At 37.2% G+C, this 21,096-nt stretch overlaps 1 protein-coding gene and 1 long non-coding RNA gene across 11 annotated transcripts in view; one reads left to right on the top strand and one right to left on the bottom strand.

Moving 5' to 3' along the window:
• The first annotated feature begins 9 nt into the window (after window positions 1–9).
• Window positions 10–14,421, top strand: LOC308194898. The gene is made up of 2 exons (XR_013951042.1): window positions 10–6,676; window positions 7,401–14,421. It is a non-coding gene; the product is annotated as an uncharacterized lncRNA (long non-coding RNA).
• Window positions 11,477–21,096, bottom strand: part of PCDH10 (protocadherin 10) — a 37,557-nt gene continuing 27,937 nt past the window's right edge. For 4 of the 10 annotated variants that reach the window (XM_080591424.1, XM_080591429.1, XM_080591428.1 and 1 more), the window contains 2 exons: window positions 19,391–19,465; window positions 11,477–17,048 (listed from right to left, as the gene is read on the bottom strand). In XM_080591424.1, the coding sequence (XP_080447550.1) occupies window positions 19,431–19,465 (35 nt within the window). In that variant the 3' untranslated portion in view covers window positions 11,477–17,048; window positions 19,391–19,430. The other 6 variants (XM_080591427.1, XM_080591430.1, XM_080591425.1 and 3 more) reach the window with 4 other exon arrangements.

Consider the following 21,096-nt stretch of genomic DNA (forward strand, 5'->3'; position numbering starts at 1 on the left):
CATCTCACCTAGCAAGGAGGCAGGGACTGCTTTATTGGCTTCCCACATCTTCTTCCCAAGGGAAAAGCGCGCTGAGGGGCCCATGTCTGAGCCCCAGCTGTTCCTTGGCCCCTTACCACCAGGCTTGTCCAGCCACAGTGGGGACCGCCTGGCCTCAGGCCCTGGGCCTCATGGGGCTCTCCCTCTTTATACTTTAATTATATCACAAATATTGTGTTTCTGTTTTTCTCCTCAGGAGCTGTGAGGCAGTACTGGTCAGCAGTGGGGAGGATGACAGCTTCCACAGCGGCCTGTTCCTCCCACCGTGTGTAGCACTGATTCACCTTTTGGTATTAAAAAGAAAAATATAAGCTGATAAGCTATCCCCAGGCAGCACTTTCATGCTACCCAAGACAGCCTCTGTGGCTGCAGAGATCCTTCAATAAGCTGTCAAGAGCTGGCGTCCCTGTGTAAAGAGCTGTTCGTCCCTATATCTCATTTTAGATTGATGTACGTGCCACTTTCATATCCTTCAGCTCAGCGTAACATTTGCCCTTTCATGTTCTCAGTTTAAGCCACTGGGAATTGAAAGCTATTTCAAAGCATAATTATAGCAATCTGCATATAAAAGGCTATATGTCCTACAGAGGATTCCGCAGAAAAAAGCAAACTCCTCGAAAGAAGAAAATTAGAAGTAAATCCCACAACTTAGATTCAGTAGTTAATACATTTTTCATCTGATGTGAACAGTCTGTGGATTTGTAAAGCCAATGGAAAATTGTCTAAGCCACTGTACTGAATCAGTCTTCACCTATGGAACAACGTAGCTGTTACAAGGGGCCCACATCTTCAAAGCTTGCTCTCTCCTGGTGTGCTATCCTGCACCTTATTGACCTAAAGGCATGCTGCAAGGCCCACTTGTTTAAGTGAGCTTTGAAGGGCTGGAGAGCTTCCCCACCTTCCTCCCTGTGGGCTGCTGCCAGCTCTTGAGGAAGGAGCGGTCTGTAGAAACATCACTTGCTAAAAACATCATGAAAGAGATATAGAAGAGGCCTTTTAAATAGGTAAATCTATCAAGAGGTCTTCAGAAAAAAAAAAAAAAAAAAAAAAAAAAGAAATCGCTATAAATTGATAATGAACTGCATAAAATTGTTTTGCTTTGACTGCATCATACTGCTCTATTATACAGTAAGATTTGAGATACAGGAATTGTAGCCACAAATGTTATATATGCTGGCTCACAGAAAGCAGTTGATTCATAATATTCCTTACACTGAACATAGAGTATTAACCTCATCAAACCTCTTAAAATGCCTACAAATCATTAGAGTATTTTTAATTTACCTTACTTGCTTTACATACTTGGTTTAAAATCTCTCCGAAAAATATATTTTTTCTTTAATTTAAAGGTGAGCCTCATATAGTTACAGGACTTGAGGAAAATTATAATAAATTAAAATTTGAATATTTGCAACTTAATCGTGTACTTGTAACACTGCTTTTCTGGGATTATGTTTCAGAGGTGGTTTCCCTACCATACAGATTCATACTCTCTTCCTAGTTTTCCTGGGATTGTGTTTTCGGGGGTTATGTTTCAGAGGCGGTTTCTCTACCATATGGCTTTTCCTTCTCTCTCTTTCTCATTTTCCAGTCGTCTTCCCCTCCAACTTGTCATCATACTCTCTCTTTCATGCCACTCACTTTTTGGTTCTCCTTAAACTCAGTCTCCTTCCTCAGTTTCTTCTTTCTTCTTCATAAATTTAGACTGTATCTAGAGGTTGTTTTCAAAGTAGCATAAAGGCCCTGGGAAAACCACTCCAGATGAGCTTCCTTTATTCTCCCACAGCAACGTCTGCAAAAGCAGCCACCCCTTTCACCTTTCTTTTCATGTTATGTAGGTAACATACTGCAGGCAAAGACACTCTCTTTGCTTTTCTAAGAAGAGCTTGAAACACTGGTAATTATTGGTTGTCTGAGAAAACCTTCCCAGAATGTTAAAACCAATATCATTATCATTAATTATATCAATAATTAGAGAATTTGCATCCAGGATGTTTAGAAATGCGGAGATGTATGATTTTTCTATAAAGCTATATTGTGAAGGGTCTGGACCTCAAGATTTCATTTTAATAATAGTGAGTTACAATAGTCAGGACTCTCAAAGATACTGGAACAGCTCAGGGAAATCAACACAAAAACAGGAAATATACAAGTACTGTTTCTGTATGTGTAGGCTTTTATTAATAAAATGCATGTCTGTTACTGTTTTTCAACTTTGTTTATTCTCTTCTTTGAGAAAGATACTGCATTGATTTATAAATTGTAAGAAAGCTCTTTCAATATGGATTTAGCTCTGATTAAATTTTCTAGGCCAAACTATGGTAAAATTAATAACAATGATTGTTTACTTTTAAATAAACTTCAAAACATCCCCTTGATTATAAGCAAGTCTAGTGTGAGCATGTATTGGTAAACATGTATTACAAAAAATAAAATGCTGGCAAAAAGATTATGAGTAGAAAGAGAGGATTTCTCAGAAGTTCATGAGAGTCAGCACTCAGTCCTGATTAAAAGTGTTTTCTTGCTTGTTATTTGGAAATGCAATAATTTGCTTTTATTTTAAAATCCTGTATATTTTAGAAAATGAATAACTTCAGGCTTTTAGCAGAGAAGCATTGAAGCATATGGTAATCCCAGTCCCAAACACTAAAATGTGCCTGTCTGTGCCAACTCTTAATTACCAGCTCATTAACACTCAGGTGTCAATTGCTGGTGGCAAAGGCAATACTCAGTTGGCCTGGTTTCTGTCATGCACAATGTAATTAAATTGACCTCCGCAAAAGGAGCCCAGTAGTTGCCTGATACCACTTGGACACCGATTGCTGCACTAATCACAATCGTGTAATTTAGTGAATCACACAGTGTAATGAGGGAAAGACTCTGGAGAGTACCAAATTGTACTTGCATATGTAATAATGACTTTAAGGACAATTAGGGAAATAATCGTTGCTCTGTTTTCTTCCAAGCTAATAATGAACTGCAGCAACTATTTGAGTTTGTGTTGTTGATTTAAAACTTTAGCTGCTGTCTACTATTTTAAAATAATGGTTAGCAGCAATTAAAATGTATAAAAATAAATAAATATTTTAGTACTAGTAAGAAAGCTCCAGCTTCGTTATTAATAGCCTCACAATAGGTTATAGTTTCAAGTACTACTGGCTGCCTAATTAGTATCTGAGACCTGTTTTGGATTGTGTGTCCCAAGAGAAAAGGACGATTAAATGTACTTCTCTGCTCTCCAAAATGGGCCAGTGTGCAGCCACCCCACCTCACTGCGTCGTGCGCACCTAGTGGCGATGTGAAGGAAACCCACCAGGCCTGTGAGTGGAGTGAGACCACGGGCGCACCACTTCCCAGGCACAGGCTCTGGCACCTGAACATATTGTTCAGACATAATCACTCATTTTGACCAAAGTTTTAAAAATGCAGCTCTCTCTGATCAGTGTACAGCCTCTGAAGAAGACTCTCTGCCTTGGGACTTAAGACAGAGCTCCTAGACTTGAGCTTACTTTATGGATTTTTTGGCACTTAAACGAAGCATCAGAATTTGGAGCATAGTTATCTGTAGCTCCCTCTTGGCCAGGCAAGCAGCTCCAGCAGTTGTTTCAGGGCTGCTTCAATTTCACCTCCACCCTGATAGTCTCCTCCCTTTCCCTGAGCTACTTGCCACCTTACCACTATATCCCAATTTGCTCATAGAATCATAGAATCACAGAATCATAGAACATCCCGAGTTGGAAGGGACCCATGAGGATCATCAAGTCCAGCTCCTAGCACCGCACAGGTCTGCCCAAAAGTTTAGTCCATGTGACTAAGTGCACAGTCCAATCACTTCTTAAACTCCAACAGGCTTGGTGCCGTGACTACTTCACTGGGGAGCCTATTCCAGTGTGCAACCACCCTCTCGGAGAAGAACCTCTTCCTGATGTCCAGCCTAAACTTCCCCTGCCTCAGCTTAACACCCTTCCCGCGGGTCCTGACACTGGTGATAACAGAGAACAAGTCACCTGGCTCTCCACTCCCCCTCACGAGGAAGTTGTAGACTGCAATGAGGTCCCCCCTCAGCCTCCTCTTCTCCAGGCTGAACAGGCCAAGTGACCTCAGCTGCTCCTCAATTTCATCTCCCCCCCCGACAGTATCCTCTCTTTCCCTGAGCTACTTAGCACCTTACCGCTATATCCTAATTTGCTCACCTGATATCAGCATCTAATCTTGAATGGGATGGATTTGGGCTATAACATGAATACCGCAGTTCAAACCTGTGAGCTTCCAAAAGGCCTGCTACACCTTAAAATCAGGGTTTCGTCTTCATTACTTCTGAAGGCTCTGAGTCCCCAGGCAGACCTCTGGATCTTACACAAGTACCGAAATTCTGGCCTGATATTTCTTTTGAGAAAAGCTGTAATATTCAACTTTTCTTCAACATCCCTGCTCATACTCTGCCAGCAGGCCATCTTTCTGACACACATTGGATGGGTACTAACAAATTTCACTACTGTGTAGATTAGGTTCCTGCTTCTCAGTGTTGGGTATTTACCTTTGTGGTCCTCTGTTTGAAACTCTTAAGATCTGCTCTTGACTCTCATAATTAAATTGTAAGATGAGTATGGTGAGGCCATCTTATATTAGTGTGTTTGTGCATTCCCTAAGACAAGCACATGGTGGTGATGTGAAGGAAACCCACCAGGTTTCCTTGGGACAAGACTAAGTAAGGTCCCAGGTAAGGGCTCCGGCACCCAAATGGTATGTCAGACACAATTACTTATTTTGAGTAACCACAAGTGGCTATGAATGGGTCTCCTATGGGATCTTGTTTTACAGATGCTGATAGATAAATAAAAATCTGATTTCCCAAACCAAGTATGAGTGAGAAAGGGTATTTTATCCATGTATTGATACACTGTATTGATATATTTTTGTTCATCAATAGATGACATACTTGCAATACGAAGCAGAATTCTTATGAAACATATAATCTTTTAACGTATACATTTTAACATATAATACAAATGACAGGTATTTTGCATGGGGATATTGGATTATGTCAATGTATAACACAATGGTAAAGCTAAAGACTGAATTTAAAACTCTGCTATAGGTATTTTGCATATAATAAAACCCCATATCTTAGATTTTTCTTTTATGCTGATGATAGCAGTAGGATGTCTGAGCCCTGAGCATATGTACGATCAATTCAATTGTCATGGTGAGTGGTTAAAAAAACAGTGCCAAAGAGTGCAAGTCATCTGATGAATAGTTACTGAGCTGGGAGAAGAACAAAGATTAAAAAAAAAAAAAAAAAAAGTAAAAACTTTAGCTCCTTGAGAATGATGTAAACAGATTTGCTGACAAGTTTATGCAAAGCATGCAGAAGGAGAAAAATAATTTCTAGAGATGTTACAAAATCTAAAGGAAAGATGAAAGCATTTTGTTGATGGTGTGTTTATTAAAGATTGTGAATTCTGGAGAAGTGATCCATCTAACAAAGAGAAAGCAATGCTGTGCAGAGATTATGAACAAAAGGGAAGGATCTCTCTTGAAGAGTGACAGGCCATGAAGGAAAGACACTATCTAGTCAAGTGCTAACAGCTGTAGCAGGTGAGACTTAATCGGTTGAAAGGTATCCAATCTGCAAACGAGGAATTCAATGCTATTTCATGCATAAGTTCCTACCTGCAAAACAGTGCTCAGCATGGATTGCATAAATATGCAGCTAAGGGAGGAAGAAAAATTCACTGTAGCTGCTCAGAAATTCTTAAAATCAGGCTTTGGAGATGCAGAATTAAAAAGTAAATCTGAAAGTATTTTCAGATTAAAAATACATTCAACAACTACTTTATTTTTGGTTGCAAGTTATGAAGGAACCTCTCCTCAGCCTAGGTAAGGACCAGCTGACAGTCCTGTAGGATCTGTCTGCTCTCTGGGGCTCTGCCTCCCCTGCTCATCCAAAGAAAGAGAACCACAAAGTGCCTTCATTGTGAAGCCCAAGTGAAGTGAGCTCACTGTGCTAAGGTGCAGGTGGCACAGTGCCACGAATATGACAGCTAGCTGTAACCTTCTCAGACTGCAAACTTTTGCTAATTGTAGTAACTATTGTACAGCATAAGAACATATAAACAAACGTAATAAAAACGCCTGACATTTAAAGGCATTTTCCGTTCGCTTTCTGAGAGGCAATGCACAATACAAATTTGTACAGAAGTACCAAGATATGTAAATAATGCTTATAAAGCACTTACCCTGCACTCCTTTCACAACATTGTGAGTTACTCATTCATCACCTGTATTGTCTACAACACTCCATCTGTATTTCATATTGCTTTCCTCCCCTAAGGAATCAAGCCCTCATTTGTGTGTGTGTGTGCGCTTCCCCTCCAACACCGACTTTCCCACTCTTTTTGATCATGACAGCTGCTAGTGATTTAACATACAAATGGCAGCCAGAAAGCAGAAGGCCACAGAGTGTCATTTGTTATGCCATTTTGTCTTTGACTCCAGACACTCTAAGGGGAATAAAGAGAAGGATGGTGCTGACATAATTCAAGGTGACGAGCAGATTCTTCTAACTTGAATGGGCTTCTTGTGATCTTCCATATTATTTAAGGGTTCAAAGCTTTCTGAGACGTTGATCCTTTAGGTAAGCTATTTTCTCCCATTTGAGCTTCTCTATGTGAGTGAAAGTGCAGGGGGAATAGAACAGGGTATTAAAATACAGAATCGATCCAGAGAGGGAATGTCCCCAGCAGCAAGGCAGAACAGTCACTGTTGTCCCCTTCCTTCTTCTTCAAAGACTCTAGGGGAACACCAGTCCTGGAAGCAGGATGGGAGCAGGGAGAGATTTTCACTTCTAGCAATACTGCCTAGAGGCAATATGGTCTGGGGGGGCTGCTGAAAAATTGAGGCTTCTGGTATAACCAGTTTACATAGGGAGCACAAAGGGATTAATTCAGATATACTCTTAATATTATGCAATTTCTTTTCAACCAGTTTGAGTTCTGTACTGTAACTTCTGGAGGGACAACCCAGCATCTCACTTTTTAACTCAGTTTGCATTCATTGATTTTTTTATTTATATTCACTCAACTATAAAACTGTATCTCTAACTAGATGTTTGGTATTTTGATTAATGGGTCGGTTTACCTTTTTTACAATGGACCCAGCACAGCAAGATGTCCACCTGTAGTAGACTAGAATCACACAAATACACACTGGACTGAGAACCTACTTTTATTCTCCAATTATTTAGAATAAACTGGAGTTGAAGGAGAATTTTACCTGCATACTGGAAAAAAAAAAAAGGGAAAAAAAAAAAAAAACAGAAAAATTCTTCAAATAAATTTATTTTCATTTGTCTCCTACAGCTAAGAAATTATGTTACTTGTTCAAGCTACTGACAAGCCAAATTAAGTGTCTTGGGAGGAAGAGAAAACTGGGAAAAGGGAGAGACAGAACCGATATAGGTACAAGTTTTTTCTTTGCAAGAGCAGATCAAGACCAAGAAGAAAGAAAAAGGACCTTGAGGAACATTACTGACAACAAATGTACAGGAAATGTTTGATTTATTTGAAACAGCTATAATTCTGCAGTCTAAATACTCTAGTATTTTACAATAACACAGCAGCAAGGAAATAAAACTATCAAAATAAAACCCCATCTCAAAATGAAATATTCCTTTTCCCACCCTCTTTGGAGTATCTCTTTTACAACAGAGGCATGTAGTGCCTGGCAGCAGAACAGTCTGTAAGAACAGGTTGGATAAGCATGTATTGGTAATGGGATTGCAGAATTGGGAGCAACGGCCTCTCACTGTCTGTGCACAGAGGGGCTGAGGGCTGGGACATTGGCCCCTGGTGCAGGTCAGCATCAGGCCTGAAGTGAGGGGAACTGGGATCAGACACAGCCCTGGAATGTCTGAGGCCATCAGAGTAGTTCCAGAGAGTTGGAGGGGTGAAAAAATCCTCTTTTTATACCAGCAGTTCCATAAACCTCATTTATTTTATTTTATTTTGTTTTATTTTGTTTTATTTTATTTTATTTTATTTTATTTTATTTTATTTTATTTATTTTATTTTATTCTTAAGTTTATGTTTATGTTTATGTTTATATATATATATATATATATATATATATCCAGCTTATAATGTCCAGGTACTTAGGCCAGGGAAACACTGAAGAAGAAGTGTTGTTTCCCAGCTTAACTGATACAGTAATTCTGTTGACCTCTATAGGATGACTTAGGAAAGATTTACTTTCTGGGAATGTATCCAACTGTCCAGAATCTCTGAACTTTTCAACATCTGCCAGGTAAATACCAGCTAAGTTCTTCCCAGTAATGTCTTCTGTTAGTATCAGATTTTTAGACTGCTCTTACCACCATTATGCCTTGTGTATTTTTCAATAAAACATTCATCTACATGACTAACACGTCAGATGTGGTTTGCTCTCTTGCCCTCTCCCTTAGGCAAGAGGGCAAGCTTTCTAATGGTTCTGTAATGTGCCTAGCATCACTCTGCATGCCAGCTACAAATACATATTGAGCAGAATAAAAAATTATATAAAATATTAAGTACTCATTGGAGAGCAAGCAAATGAGTCTATATTTAATGAGTGATAATCTGTAGAAGGTGCCACATATGCCTAGTTCTTGCACCAAGAAAAGTTGCTTTTGTAAAATGGAAAAGCAAAATGGGAGATAATACATTAGAAACTCTTCTAAGTTGTATTATCTGAGACAGAGGGAACTGAATACAGATTTCTCACATCCTGAAAAAATACTGAAGTCATGTCACCTGCTCTGGAAATCTTAGGTATCTAGTCTTTAACATCGTGGGTTTTCTGAAGGATCCTATTTTTAGGTATTCTGGGAAGACATATATTGAACAGAAAACTGCCAGAGAAAGAAGTGCTGATGGAGGCCCTTTTTATACCATACTGATGATAGTATTCACCCATGATGTTGGCCCCCAAGGACAAATGCTTCTTTTACACAATGGGATCTAGACCCAATTTTCTTTTCCCAGCCCTCCCTAATCATCAAATCCAGAAGGATTTAGGTTCTGAGTGGAAAGATGAAGAGCTCTTCATTGCTGTCTTTGAAGCTGTCCCATTTGCAAAGAATAATTACATATTCTTTTGACAGAGAGACCAAGGGCACCAAATTGCATATTGCTCTCTAGACTGCTAGTTAGCTCATTAACCTGCATGTGGGGAGATCTCAGTATTGTAGCACCCATGTGGGCTTACATTATTTTATATTATAATCACTGTTGGTGGTGGGTTTTCTTATTATTTTGATTTAGGAACTAGGTTCTATTCCCGCCTCTGCAATAAAATGCATTATGAAATTTCTCAGTTATGCTTCAGTAAAATAAGGATAGTGATACAGGCATCTGTTGTAACACTGGAGTATATTTTGCTTACTAATAAAGGATATAAAGCACACAGAACAGCAGTCAATAGAAATCTAACTTTGAAATTAATGTTTTTTCAACTTTCAGCTATGCATACATTTTCCACTGCTAAAGGTTATTTTTTGGATGAGAAAAGTAAGACAGATTTTTGTTTTTATATTTCCTAAAGTTTTGGATCTGTGCACATTTGCAGTGTGTGCAGTGAGTTTGTAGATTTCGTTCTGCAAACGAAGAATTAAAAACCTGACGAGTCTGCATGTGAATGGTGCTTTCCAGCTTACTCCAGATAGAATGGAAACAGGAAAGAAATTTCCTCAGCCCAGTAAAACACCGTACAGATTTCCAATACTTTGTTATGACTTTTCATACCCTTATTGCTGAACAGTGGAGGTCTGGAAATGAGTTAGGTAAAAAGGAAAATGGTAAAATTCCTGCTTTTTCCTAGTGTAAGTGCTACTTCTTGGATCAGATTTACTACATAAAATGAAATAAACCTGAGACTGAAACACAAGACCTGACAAGAGCAATTCAAAAAGCAAATTTAAACACAGCAAGCTTAATGTAAGTTTCTATATGCTTCTCTGACCTCTATCCCCCTCATTGGGCCTGATCCCGACTCCTGCCCCCAGGCCCCAGCTCATCCCTGTCCCCCAGGAGGTGCCCGGTGCTGGGGGCTGGCCCCCCGCTGCTCCCTGGCAATAGTGTAAGAAAGACTATGATATATCACCTGCAGCTATTTTTCAACTCAGCTGTGACTGTTTTAATTTAGATGTGTACATGGAGTATCAAGGAGCTGTTTTTTGTTGCTTATTTTTTTAATTTTATTTTTTAACAGATTTTTTTTTTTCCAGAAGCTCAGTGAGGTTTAATTATATCAATACAAGGTATACTGCATTTTCTCCCCAGACTGTATTAATTAACTATCTTCTAGTTCCAGCACTTACTCTCTGGCTTCTTTCTTTGTTGCCAGTCAGAATATAAATCAAACCAAACCTCTAACAAAAACTGAATGGCTGTGAGCTCCAAGGGCATCATTTAGCCTCATCTTCAGGGCTTTGAGCAGGATAATGTTTGCTTGCATTCATCATTTTTTTTGCAGATAGCATAAGCCACAACAAATATATTGCTCTCATGGTGAAATCTTTCTCTTTCATGATATTTATGTTCCTGAACAAAGCACTATTTAAGTACCAATTAATGTCATCTGTGAGACTAGGAAAAACTGAGCACTCTCTGTCTTCATGGTGGAACAGTCCCACACCACTGGTCTTCTGTCAGCATCCCATAAAGTTCCTGCTCTAAATTAATCTGATACATATGTAAAATAGCTGTAGTGATGGAGGTGGAATTAATATTTAGTTTTGACATTAGGGTTCATTTAGCTCTTTTTTTTTTTTCTGTTTTATTCTCATTGAACAGGAATACCCCCACCTGTCCACACACACGGAGACCCTCCAGTAGGCTATGTCTATACCCCAAGTAAAAGTCAGACCAGAAAAGTTGATAGGAAACATCTTTCAGTCTAGGCCTGAAAGGAGATGATGTGATTAGGAAATTTGTTACCTTCCAAAGCAAAACTTTTGGAAACATTACTTGTTGGGGTTGGTATTTTCTTTGCTTGCTTTGTTCACATTTTCAACCACCAGGTTTGGCGGTGTGAGAATACTCTGGTTCAATGATTTTTTAATTCTTTGCCCATTTGCATTTTAAAAACATGAATATATCTTGTTAGGACTGCATTTTTGTTTCGGTCTTCTCAGGAAATCTGAACAGAGATGTCATTTAACATATTTCATTATTTTGCTTTAAGATAAAATCACTAGAAAGATGTCTGTTTTAAACTGACATATAGCAACATCCGAATTTCAGAACTTGATTGCACAGCTTCTTAAAAGCAGAGCTAGTGAAGTTTCCCATTTTTTTTTTGGTGTGAAATAATTTTATTGCAAGATGTTCTTGCTTAAAAATGCATGTGCATAATGAAAGAAATGAGAACTTCCTTTTGCTCTCCTTCAAATCACTGCAGCTTGGACCATTGCCTTTAATGGAATTAGGCTCTGATGCATATAAAATACAGTTCAGTTTTGCAACCTGAATGTTTGAATCCAAGACTTCTAAAACTTAAGGTTGTTATGGTTACATTCACTTTATCATGTTCTCATAAGGCATTGTTATACAATACATTACTCTTCGTTCTTAGTGCAACTCAAAGATGAGTTATCCAAAATATGCTTTTAAGCTGACCATGAGGCGAACTTTAATCTTTGAAATGCACGTATTCGGAAGCATACTGTTTCATTAATTGCTTGGCTTAACTGAATTTTCCCTACTGTATAATATAATATAAAATATAAATAAATATTCTAATACATATTCACCTTTTTGTCTTCGTCTCTCTTCAGTAAGATTGGTAAACATTATCTGAACCCTGTTTGCCATTTTTGGTATCTTCAGAATGACTACAGTGGTTAACATCCAGAGGACATTTTAATCAGTGCTGACACAGAGAACGAGAAAGTTTTAGCACAGTATGTTTCATCTTGACTCAGCAAGATTTCCAGCACTCACATTTTTACATTTTTGACAGGATGCTTCCTAAATGAAGCATTTGCCTTCTGGAGAACTACACCCACATAGACTTCATTTTTCCTGATGTCTCAGCCAACATACAATATCATGAACTTTATTAACAAATTCAACTTCAAAAACAGTTTCAATTCAAGAAAGCTGTCCAAGTTAGTTCTTGCTCATTTCTTACATATGAGGATATCTACAAAAACACATATGCTTAGCAATGGATTTTAATGGATGTTTGTATTTGTTTGTATATATGTATCCGTTTCATATCAAGACAGATTAGCAGATTAGAGACAAAAAAAGTGAAGGAGTTCTTTAAGACAAATTTGAGCTCTGATTGTAGGGATCAGTGCAACGGACTTAATTGTTTCAGAATTTCCCATAGCATAACATAATAATAAAGTCTTACTGGCTGCCTTTTACTTTACTTCAAATAGAATGAACAACTTTCTGTTCTTCGTAGAGATCTGATGCTAATGCTTTGCAGTCAAACTGCTATGACTAAATGCATATCAAAGATGCTCATTTTGGCCCCTACACCTTTGTACAGATTTTAATTAAAAAGTCCCAATGCCATAGAACTCAAGACTTGAACAAGGAACAATGGCAGGATATGATCAGCTTTCTCCATACAAGACATATAAATATTTAACAGCCTTGCAAAATTGCAATGACAATTTATCAGCCTAGGAAGACTATCTATTTATCCACCTTTTACCCTGAGGAATGATAGTACTTTAAAGGACAAAAAAAAAAGTCTACTATGAGCAGGTAAAATTTTTAAAGTCAAATGCTGAATTGTATGTTTGATTGTGGGTATAATGCATGAAGAGGGGGCTGAATTCAAATACTGAATACAAAACTCCATTCTACACTAAGGGACAAGTCTAATTTTCTAATATCATAAATGTGTTTCTACCCTTCTCTTTGCATTTACTGATAAGAGTGTACTCCTGTAAGAAAAAAATCCAGTGGCAATTTACCAGATTTTGAACTATCATTACATATACACACACATACTCCCCCAACACACACATATATAGTGACTATAATGCAGGAAGCATAATCTTTACAAATTATATATATCTGTGCACTGTCATTCCACTTAGTTTTGCAACAATACTGTTGAAAAATCACTACACCTTGTTCAAATCAGCTGAGAATATATTATTGGAAATACTTTTTTAATGTTTATTTTTCTCTTAGTAGGCAGCTTAGTAAAAACCTACACTAAATACCCCAAATTTTATTTCAAGCAGTGAAATATTTTAGTATTTCTCAGTTTTGGAATAATCAGTCTGGAAGAAACTAAAGACTGGTTTGGAAGAAATTGAACAGGCAAGTTGCTTAGATATCCATTGCTACATATCTAAACCAGGAATTCAAAATAAAACAAAACAAAGCATATCTGATTTAATTTTGTTTACCTTTATAAAACACTGTCCTGTGCTGAAACTCTAATTTACGACAAAGGAAGTTCATCACACAGACAGCTTGTTCTATTATGTTCATAAATTTTATGCAAATTTAAACATTAAATATTGCTTCTGATACCTAATTGAAGGATAGACTGTCCTTATTCCTACAGCTGTGTACAGATAACATCATCCGAAGCTCAGTATGCCCTACTAGGAAAATTATGGAATGACAAGACTGAGAAGCTAGTCCATGCCTTTTCTTTGAGGCAAGTTTAAGTACACTTACATCATCCCTGACAGGTATTTTTTGAAATATTCATGAAATCCTTTAATGAAGGCAGTTTCAGAACCTTCCTTATGGATATAGATATTCCTCTGTAATATTCAATCTAAATATTTTCCCACTAGTTCAGTTTGCTTTTTGTCCGATATGCAAATCAGAGTCCTTAGACATTTGTATCACATACGCTTCCAGGAAGAGGCAAATACAAAAGGCTAACGTTTAAAGGCATTTACATACCTATCATTGCAGATAGGCACCTAGTAGCATGACAGATGAAATATATGGAGATGCTGAACAATTCAATTTCAGTGGGAAGTGGCTAGATGCATCAGGTATCTTCCCCACTAAAACATATAATTGGGGAAGAGATTGAACCTCTCCTGACATACGCACTTCTCAGAACTTCTCTTGGGACATGACAGCTAAGTACTGTTTTCTAATATGGCCTAAACCTCATGTCATCAAATGTTACCATACTGAAATTCACAGTGATCTAGGGAAATCAGCAAAAGTCTAAATATTTCAGGAGCCCAAGATGTAGTACTTCAAAACTTTCTGTTCCTCAGCAGTTCTGTATCCTATCGTTACTCCCTCTGAGACTCTCCCAATGAACTCAGAAGGATGTCCGTGTATACATGGACCAAAGTCTCTATTATCTAACATAAATTAAAAAAGAAAATAAAAGAAAAAAAAAGAGCCATGTAAAGATGTGTATATTACATACATAGGTCACTGAAGGAGTTCAGTTATGGAAATGAATGACATGGTTTTATATGGTTAAGTCTTTCAGAAAAAAAATGTATGCAAACGTGAAGGCAGTTTTATCAAACAAAAATACTTCACTATGAAAAAGAAAACAAAATATTTTTTTCCTTCCCAAAGACTGAAAATAAACATTACAGTATACGTCTACAATTGAACAGATACTTGGAAATAAGGAAAAAACAGTTCCATGGAGGATAAAGACTTGCTTTTAAAGCAGAAGCAACAATTTACATGCTTTAAGTGAAAGATATGTCAAAAAATTCATTGCTGTTCTTCATAAAACTAACAAGGCATGTAGGTGACTAAAAGCCCCACTACCTACAGCTAGAGAAACATTCCACTGTTATTGTTTGCTCAAATCAATAGCCATTCTTGGCACTTGGTTGTATGTGTGTTTTCTATGACATATTCATTTTTAAAAGGATCCCCAAAATAGTTTATAGTTATACAAATGTGCTAGAAATATGCATTAAAAGTGTTTAATAAGCATATTTTGCTAAGAGTAGTGAAATTAACTCCAGAGCTCAGTCCAGCTGTTTGAACAGAGAGCTCCCACAAATTGATCAGGAGTCTTGTTTGGATCCTTAGCTGGATGGTTTCCATACGAATGATTTATCTAGCTTCTAGAAACTGGCATTATAAACAAACAAACAAAAATAACGACAAAAGGAAGAAAACCAGACTCAATAACCACATAGTAGTGGCTAAAATCTGCTTCTCACACATTCATCCTGTGGTAGCACTGGTGGGGATATCAGAATTCGTACATAACAGCATGATCCAAATTCAACTGCAATCAATGAGAGCTTTTTTTGTTGTCTTAATACTGGATTGTCCCTAGGCATTTGTTCAAATTTGGCTAGACGTTGTTTGAAAATACAGTGTTGTATCATTTGTTTTCAATATTTGACAGATACTAAGATACAGCAGGGAAAAAAACACAATACAAAAAAAAAGGGAAAAAAAAGGAAAAAACATTTTACTAGATTTTTACATTTAGTAAATGGTACTTAAGCTCCATGGACATGGACGTAATTTGTAACTTTACCTTTGAAAGTTTACCATTTTCAATATTTCATAGAAAAGAAATGCTCTAAGATAACATTTCAAACCATATAATTGTTACAGAACATAAAGGTTATATGCAAGGGCTTAATCCTTTTCCCAACAGAGATGGTAGCCAACCCCTTTTAAACTCCCGTGGGAGAAGGGTCAGCTAAGAATGTGCCATGTTCCTAATTTCAAACCTCCCTTGTGATAAAAGAGTCAATAGTTTGGCATGTACGTTGCCTTTGTAATTTGAATTCTATCAATAACTATTCCTAGCCACAAGAGAAATATTTTTATGCAATATATTTGTATAATTTCACAAAACTATGTCAGAGGGATGTGCGCTTTTGTGTGTGTGTGTGTATGTATGTATGTATATTTATGAGTTTGGGATGATTTTCTTAAAATACTTAACTTCACTTACATTATATTTTACATTGCAAAATGTACAGACACCCAGTGTTCTTTTTAACAACATATACAGGTGAGTTTATAGAGCCTTATAAAAGATTTTGTGATTCCAAATTAAAAACCACAGAAATATAATCAAAATAATGGAGAGTGATTTATACCTCTGATAGTACATAGCGCTCATTCTGGTAATATTGACAGCTGCATCTTTGGCATTGAAAAATCATTACAACTTTTAGACAAAATGTTGTTGCTTACAGCTTTTTTTTTTTAAAACAAGAAAAACAGGATTGACCAAAATACGAATATTGGGGAAGTACTATTAAAGGTTTATTTTATTTTTGTTTTTAGCAAGGATAGCTTAGGAACCCTGAATTACCTTCTCACTTTAGTGTATGGTGTAGACTGTATGAATCCATTTAAAAATCAACTAAGTTGTACCACATTTTTCGGAAAATTATATATAATATAATATATATATATTTTATATTTATTTAGAAGCTTTGAAATAGTACAGTAAACACTTTGCAACACGGTGTATAAACTACAGAATGTCTTTGATAATTTTGTGGGTCCTCAGATTAACAACATTTTTGAGACCCACGGGTGAAAAGAACATGATCACAATCTCTCTTGTAAAGTTGGAATAGTTTGGGGAACACTTGATCACACAAAAATAATATAAAACAGTCAAGTTTAAAACAGTGATATTGCATTTATAATGCACATTTTTTTTATCTGTACGATTGGCTTCTTGTGGTGAATATAAACATCTAAAGGGCTCAGTGACATTTTGGAGAGAGAAAGATATATAGTGCTGTAAACAGGCACACACTGATCAGAGAGGCAAGATCAGTTGCCTCTAAAGTTTCTACAGTTCTACACATTTCAACTCATTTCTCAGGCCTGCTGAGAGCAATTAGGTCCTATTGTTGGCCATGATGTCTCCAACAGCACACAAATCCTTCAGTTAGACAGAACTGGATGGCCAAGATAATGAAGTTGAAAGTTGATGCTTTTTGTTGGTCGACTTTTGTGCAAATCATGCTGCTTCAGGTAAGTCCTGTAGAAGTGACTAGCATATCCTTTTCCGTGCTGCAGAAAAGAAAAAAAGACACTTCTGAGAGAAAAAGGAAAAAAGTCAGTCTCCAACAGTTCTTAGGTTTAGTATTTCTTAGAGTGTAGAGAAACAATCAAAACTTGTCACAAACTGCCGCTTAATGTTCCCATTGTAGCAAACAGTTTAACGTTGATTCACTTTTCAGAGAAAAGTCTTTTTGAGGCTTGATAGTCTGAAAACCAAACTTCACATGCTGTTTTATTATTCTGTCTAACATGTCAGGGCAAGCATTCCAGTGTGCCTATGCAGCACCAGTACAAGAACACGGCAAATAGTCAGACTCGCAGGTTCAATACTACTGGAATTTCCAAGCCTATTTTTTCCTAGTTCATCTTGTTATTTGAAGCAAGATCTAGAATCCCCCAGATTCAGAAGCCGGTTTTCCTTCCCTTTCAAAGTGAACCATTATCCTCATCACCAAATGACCCTTTAGTCTGGTTTGACAGAGAGATGAAAAAACGGTGCATTAGTGCTACAATTCAAATTTCAGCATTTACTGTCAGCCTGAAAATTAACTCATGTTACATAGATGAAGAAGGTCAATGCATTAGCAAACCCACCAGCTAATCCACCAGCTGTGCTAGCTATATTACCTCAAGACACTGGCTATTTTAACTGTAATTGGGAGCAAAGGTAACAAATGATTTGTACTAGCATTCAGAAAGACCCTGGGTTAAATTCTGATCTCAGTTACACATGAAGTCGAGACAAGGAACTGGCTCGCTTGCTGAAGTATTGTTATTACTGCTATCACCATCGTCTTCATCATCATCATTATTATTATTTAGGAAAGCTGCAATGATAAAATCAGCTTTTACCTTAGCTCCAAATCAACCAAATTCTCTACCTGAAATTCAGTATATTTCTGGCCATGAAGTGTTACAACTAAAATAAAAGGAATCCTAACTTCGTAATGAATCCTTGAACTAAGTCATCCATATATACACATTGATGCTTGCATGCAAACTACACAAATATATCCAGTCTCCGTTCCATTTAACAAAAATATACATTAGCCATATTATTCACTATATATACACACATTCACCAATAAATATATGCAATTTATCTACTGTATCACAATGAAGTTGGATTACTTACAGGAAATGTTAACATGGGTGTTGTGTGGTTGTTTCATCTAGCCTGCCTATCCCATAGGATGCATGCAGAAAAATGTGACGAACATTTATTTTTAAGCTATTTGTTCAATATACAGACACCTGCCAGATGTGTTATTAACAGTAAAATTAAAACAACTAATATATTCTGGTCTCGATGTTTCAATTCTGTAGCAAATTAGTAGCAGAATGTGAAAGGATTTTTAAAAGCTCCTGCAAGATTTTGTTAACACTGGTTAAGATTAATGAGACAGAACCTTCATGACCTTTTGCTGCTGTATATGATCAGACCAATCAAGTTTATAGACAATTTTATAAGTATATTTTTAAAATATAACAAGAGACAATAACTCTGGTAATAGTAACAGCAGTAACAAGATCTATATTTGATCTTCAACGCTTTCTCCAAAAGCTCATTAGTAATCTCACTTCTCTTGTAAATAGGTAAGCAGAGTATCTAGATTGCTGTCTGCCACTGAGGACCTCATACTGCAGTACAGGCACAGTAGGACTCTCACGGGATCTGTGTACACAGACATGCAGCACAGCCACTGCTGCTCTCATGCAGCACTACTCTCCTTCTCTTCCTGCCTGCCACAGCGCATTGGGGTTACTGACCTGGCACCTGAGGTACACAGAAAAATCAGTTTGTCTAGGATTTTCTTTCGGATAACACAGAGACTGAGCTACTTGATGGGTTTAATATTTTGCCAGTACATTTTTAAAACTTTAAACTTTTATTAATGTGCTTATATTACAAAATAATCAAGCCATTTTATAAAAATAACTAAATTTTACTTCTCAGGGTGCAGAACACCAGCGCTCTCCCCACCTACAAAAGCACTTGACCCAAAACCTAACATATCTTCTGCCAACACACGAAATGCGTTGGATTTCGAGAGTGAGTTTTGTCCTCTGTGGTTTTTTTTTTCTGTGTTTGCTCAGAAATTTATGTGCAAGAAAATCTCTCCATGCCTATACCAGTTTCCGTCTTTTTACAGATGGGGAATATAAGTCAGAGAGGTTAAATGGAAAGGAGGATGGACTTCACTTAAAACAGAGGGCAATAAAAGTTCTGGTCTATTTCTGGTTCTGTGTGTGTGCATGCATGTGTGCTCATAAGTAAACCTGAAGAAGAAACACTAAGCCTCTCTGTATCACAATTTCTCCATCTGTAAAATGGGAATAATATTGCTTACCTATCTCCTAGAGGTGCAGGAAGGTTTAAATCACTATTCTTTATAATCCACTTTGAGATCCAGAGATGGCAAACGCTATAGAAATGGAAGTATCAGAGTCAGTGTAAGAGCTGGAACAAGAACACCATAATTTCTGGTGCCTAATTCTCCTCTGAGATCCCAGCTCTCTCTTTCATCTCTATTTTCTTTGCTGTTGCAAACTCTCAAACCAAGTGCATAGGGAAGCTTCAAGTCTGTGCGAGTATGGATGTTAGAAAAAGGGTTTTAATGATGAGCTGTTTCCTAATTCCATTAATGTAATTACACTTTTTTTTTTTAATATATTCTAACAGCGTTTGAGGCGAACAAGATGATTAAATAATCACAAGCATTCCAATTAAAATTCTTAGGGTACGCGATTTATGCTGTACTGACTATTGATTCTTCTCCAAAGACCTTAACAAAGGTTTTGAGAGTTACAGTAAGAATGCTTAATGCATAAAATTTGTATGGAATTTCAATAAAAACAGGAAATAGAACACAGCAAAAATACATTAAGATTCAATTGTCCCTCCATACGCATTAGTAAGTCTCAGCGGTGAGCTAGTTCTGTGCAGGCTGATGACAGAAGACATGTAAAGAGATCAGTGGTAGATGAACAGAAAAAGAAATGAAAAACACTAACGTAAGAAACAGAAAATAGAAAATAAAATATGCAATGATTATTCCTAGCTTATGGATCAGAAACAAACAGAAGATACTGTAAAGCCCTTATAAATATATCTTCCTTCCACTCTGTTGTGAATCATCCTATTGCATCCAAACTTGATGTCAGACTACTTACAGCCATACAGCCATGAATACAGTTATATACATTTCCTCTTCTGGCAATCCCTAAAAGGGATTGTTTGTACTTGGAAGACCTTCAAACTCTCTGAATAAAAGAGTTTTCCTGCTTAGCATTGCTAGCTAATCTAACTAGAACAGAGAGAAGGCCCACTGCTTCCCTCCACTGCTGGCAACCCAAGCAGCAAAAGAAGACACATGCTGTACCTTTTATAACTATTGTCACTTTCTCTGTACTATATTTAGAAGCTCCATAATGTCCTACAGTATGATATCTGCAGTAACAGAATGACTGCAGAGTTCCCCCAAGTGCCAACAGTCTAAAGATCCCAATGAATCCCTAGCTAATAAAATCTCCAAAGGGTATGGAATGCCATATATGCTGCTGCTGTTATGAAAACATTACTGATCCCCCTCCACACAGGAGAAAGATGACACTTCAACCTAGAAAAGTCCTCTTTAAAAAAAAAAAGCTATGCAACTGGAGAGTAGGGGGAAAAACAGTACGTAAACTGTCTTCTTGCTATTGCAGATCCTAATCCTCTAAGCTAGCACAATAACCAAGTGCTATTTAACTTCCTGTGGGTGCTCAGATAGGCTTCTATGCAAGCGCTCAATGCATTTTTGCGCTTTTGGGTCCTCTGCATAAAATGTGTGCCTCACAATGTCATGTTTATGCAGATCAGGAGGCCCCCATGCAACTGATACAGAGATTACAGAAGGCTGTAATCTCCTTGTATTCCACTTAGAAACAGCCCAGCTACTCAGGCTGTACAGCAAGTACCTTGCGCTTGAACAATAATTTTTAAAGCAATTAATTACCTCAGATACATTATGGCAATGTCAGTTTTAAATTTGCATTAACTTTGACTTTCTTCATA

Source organism: Anser brachyrhynchus (genome assembly GCF_964034855.1).
Source record: "Anser brachyrhynchus genome assembly, chromosome: 4".
In the NCBI taxonomy this organism is placed as follows: Eukaryota; Metazoa; Chordata; class Aves; order Anseriformes; family Anatidae; genus Anser; species Anser brachyrhynchus.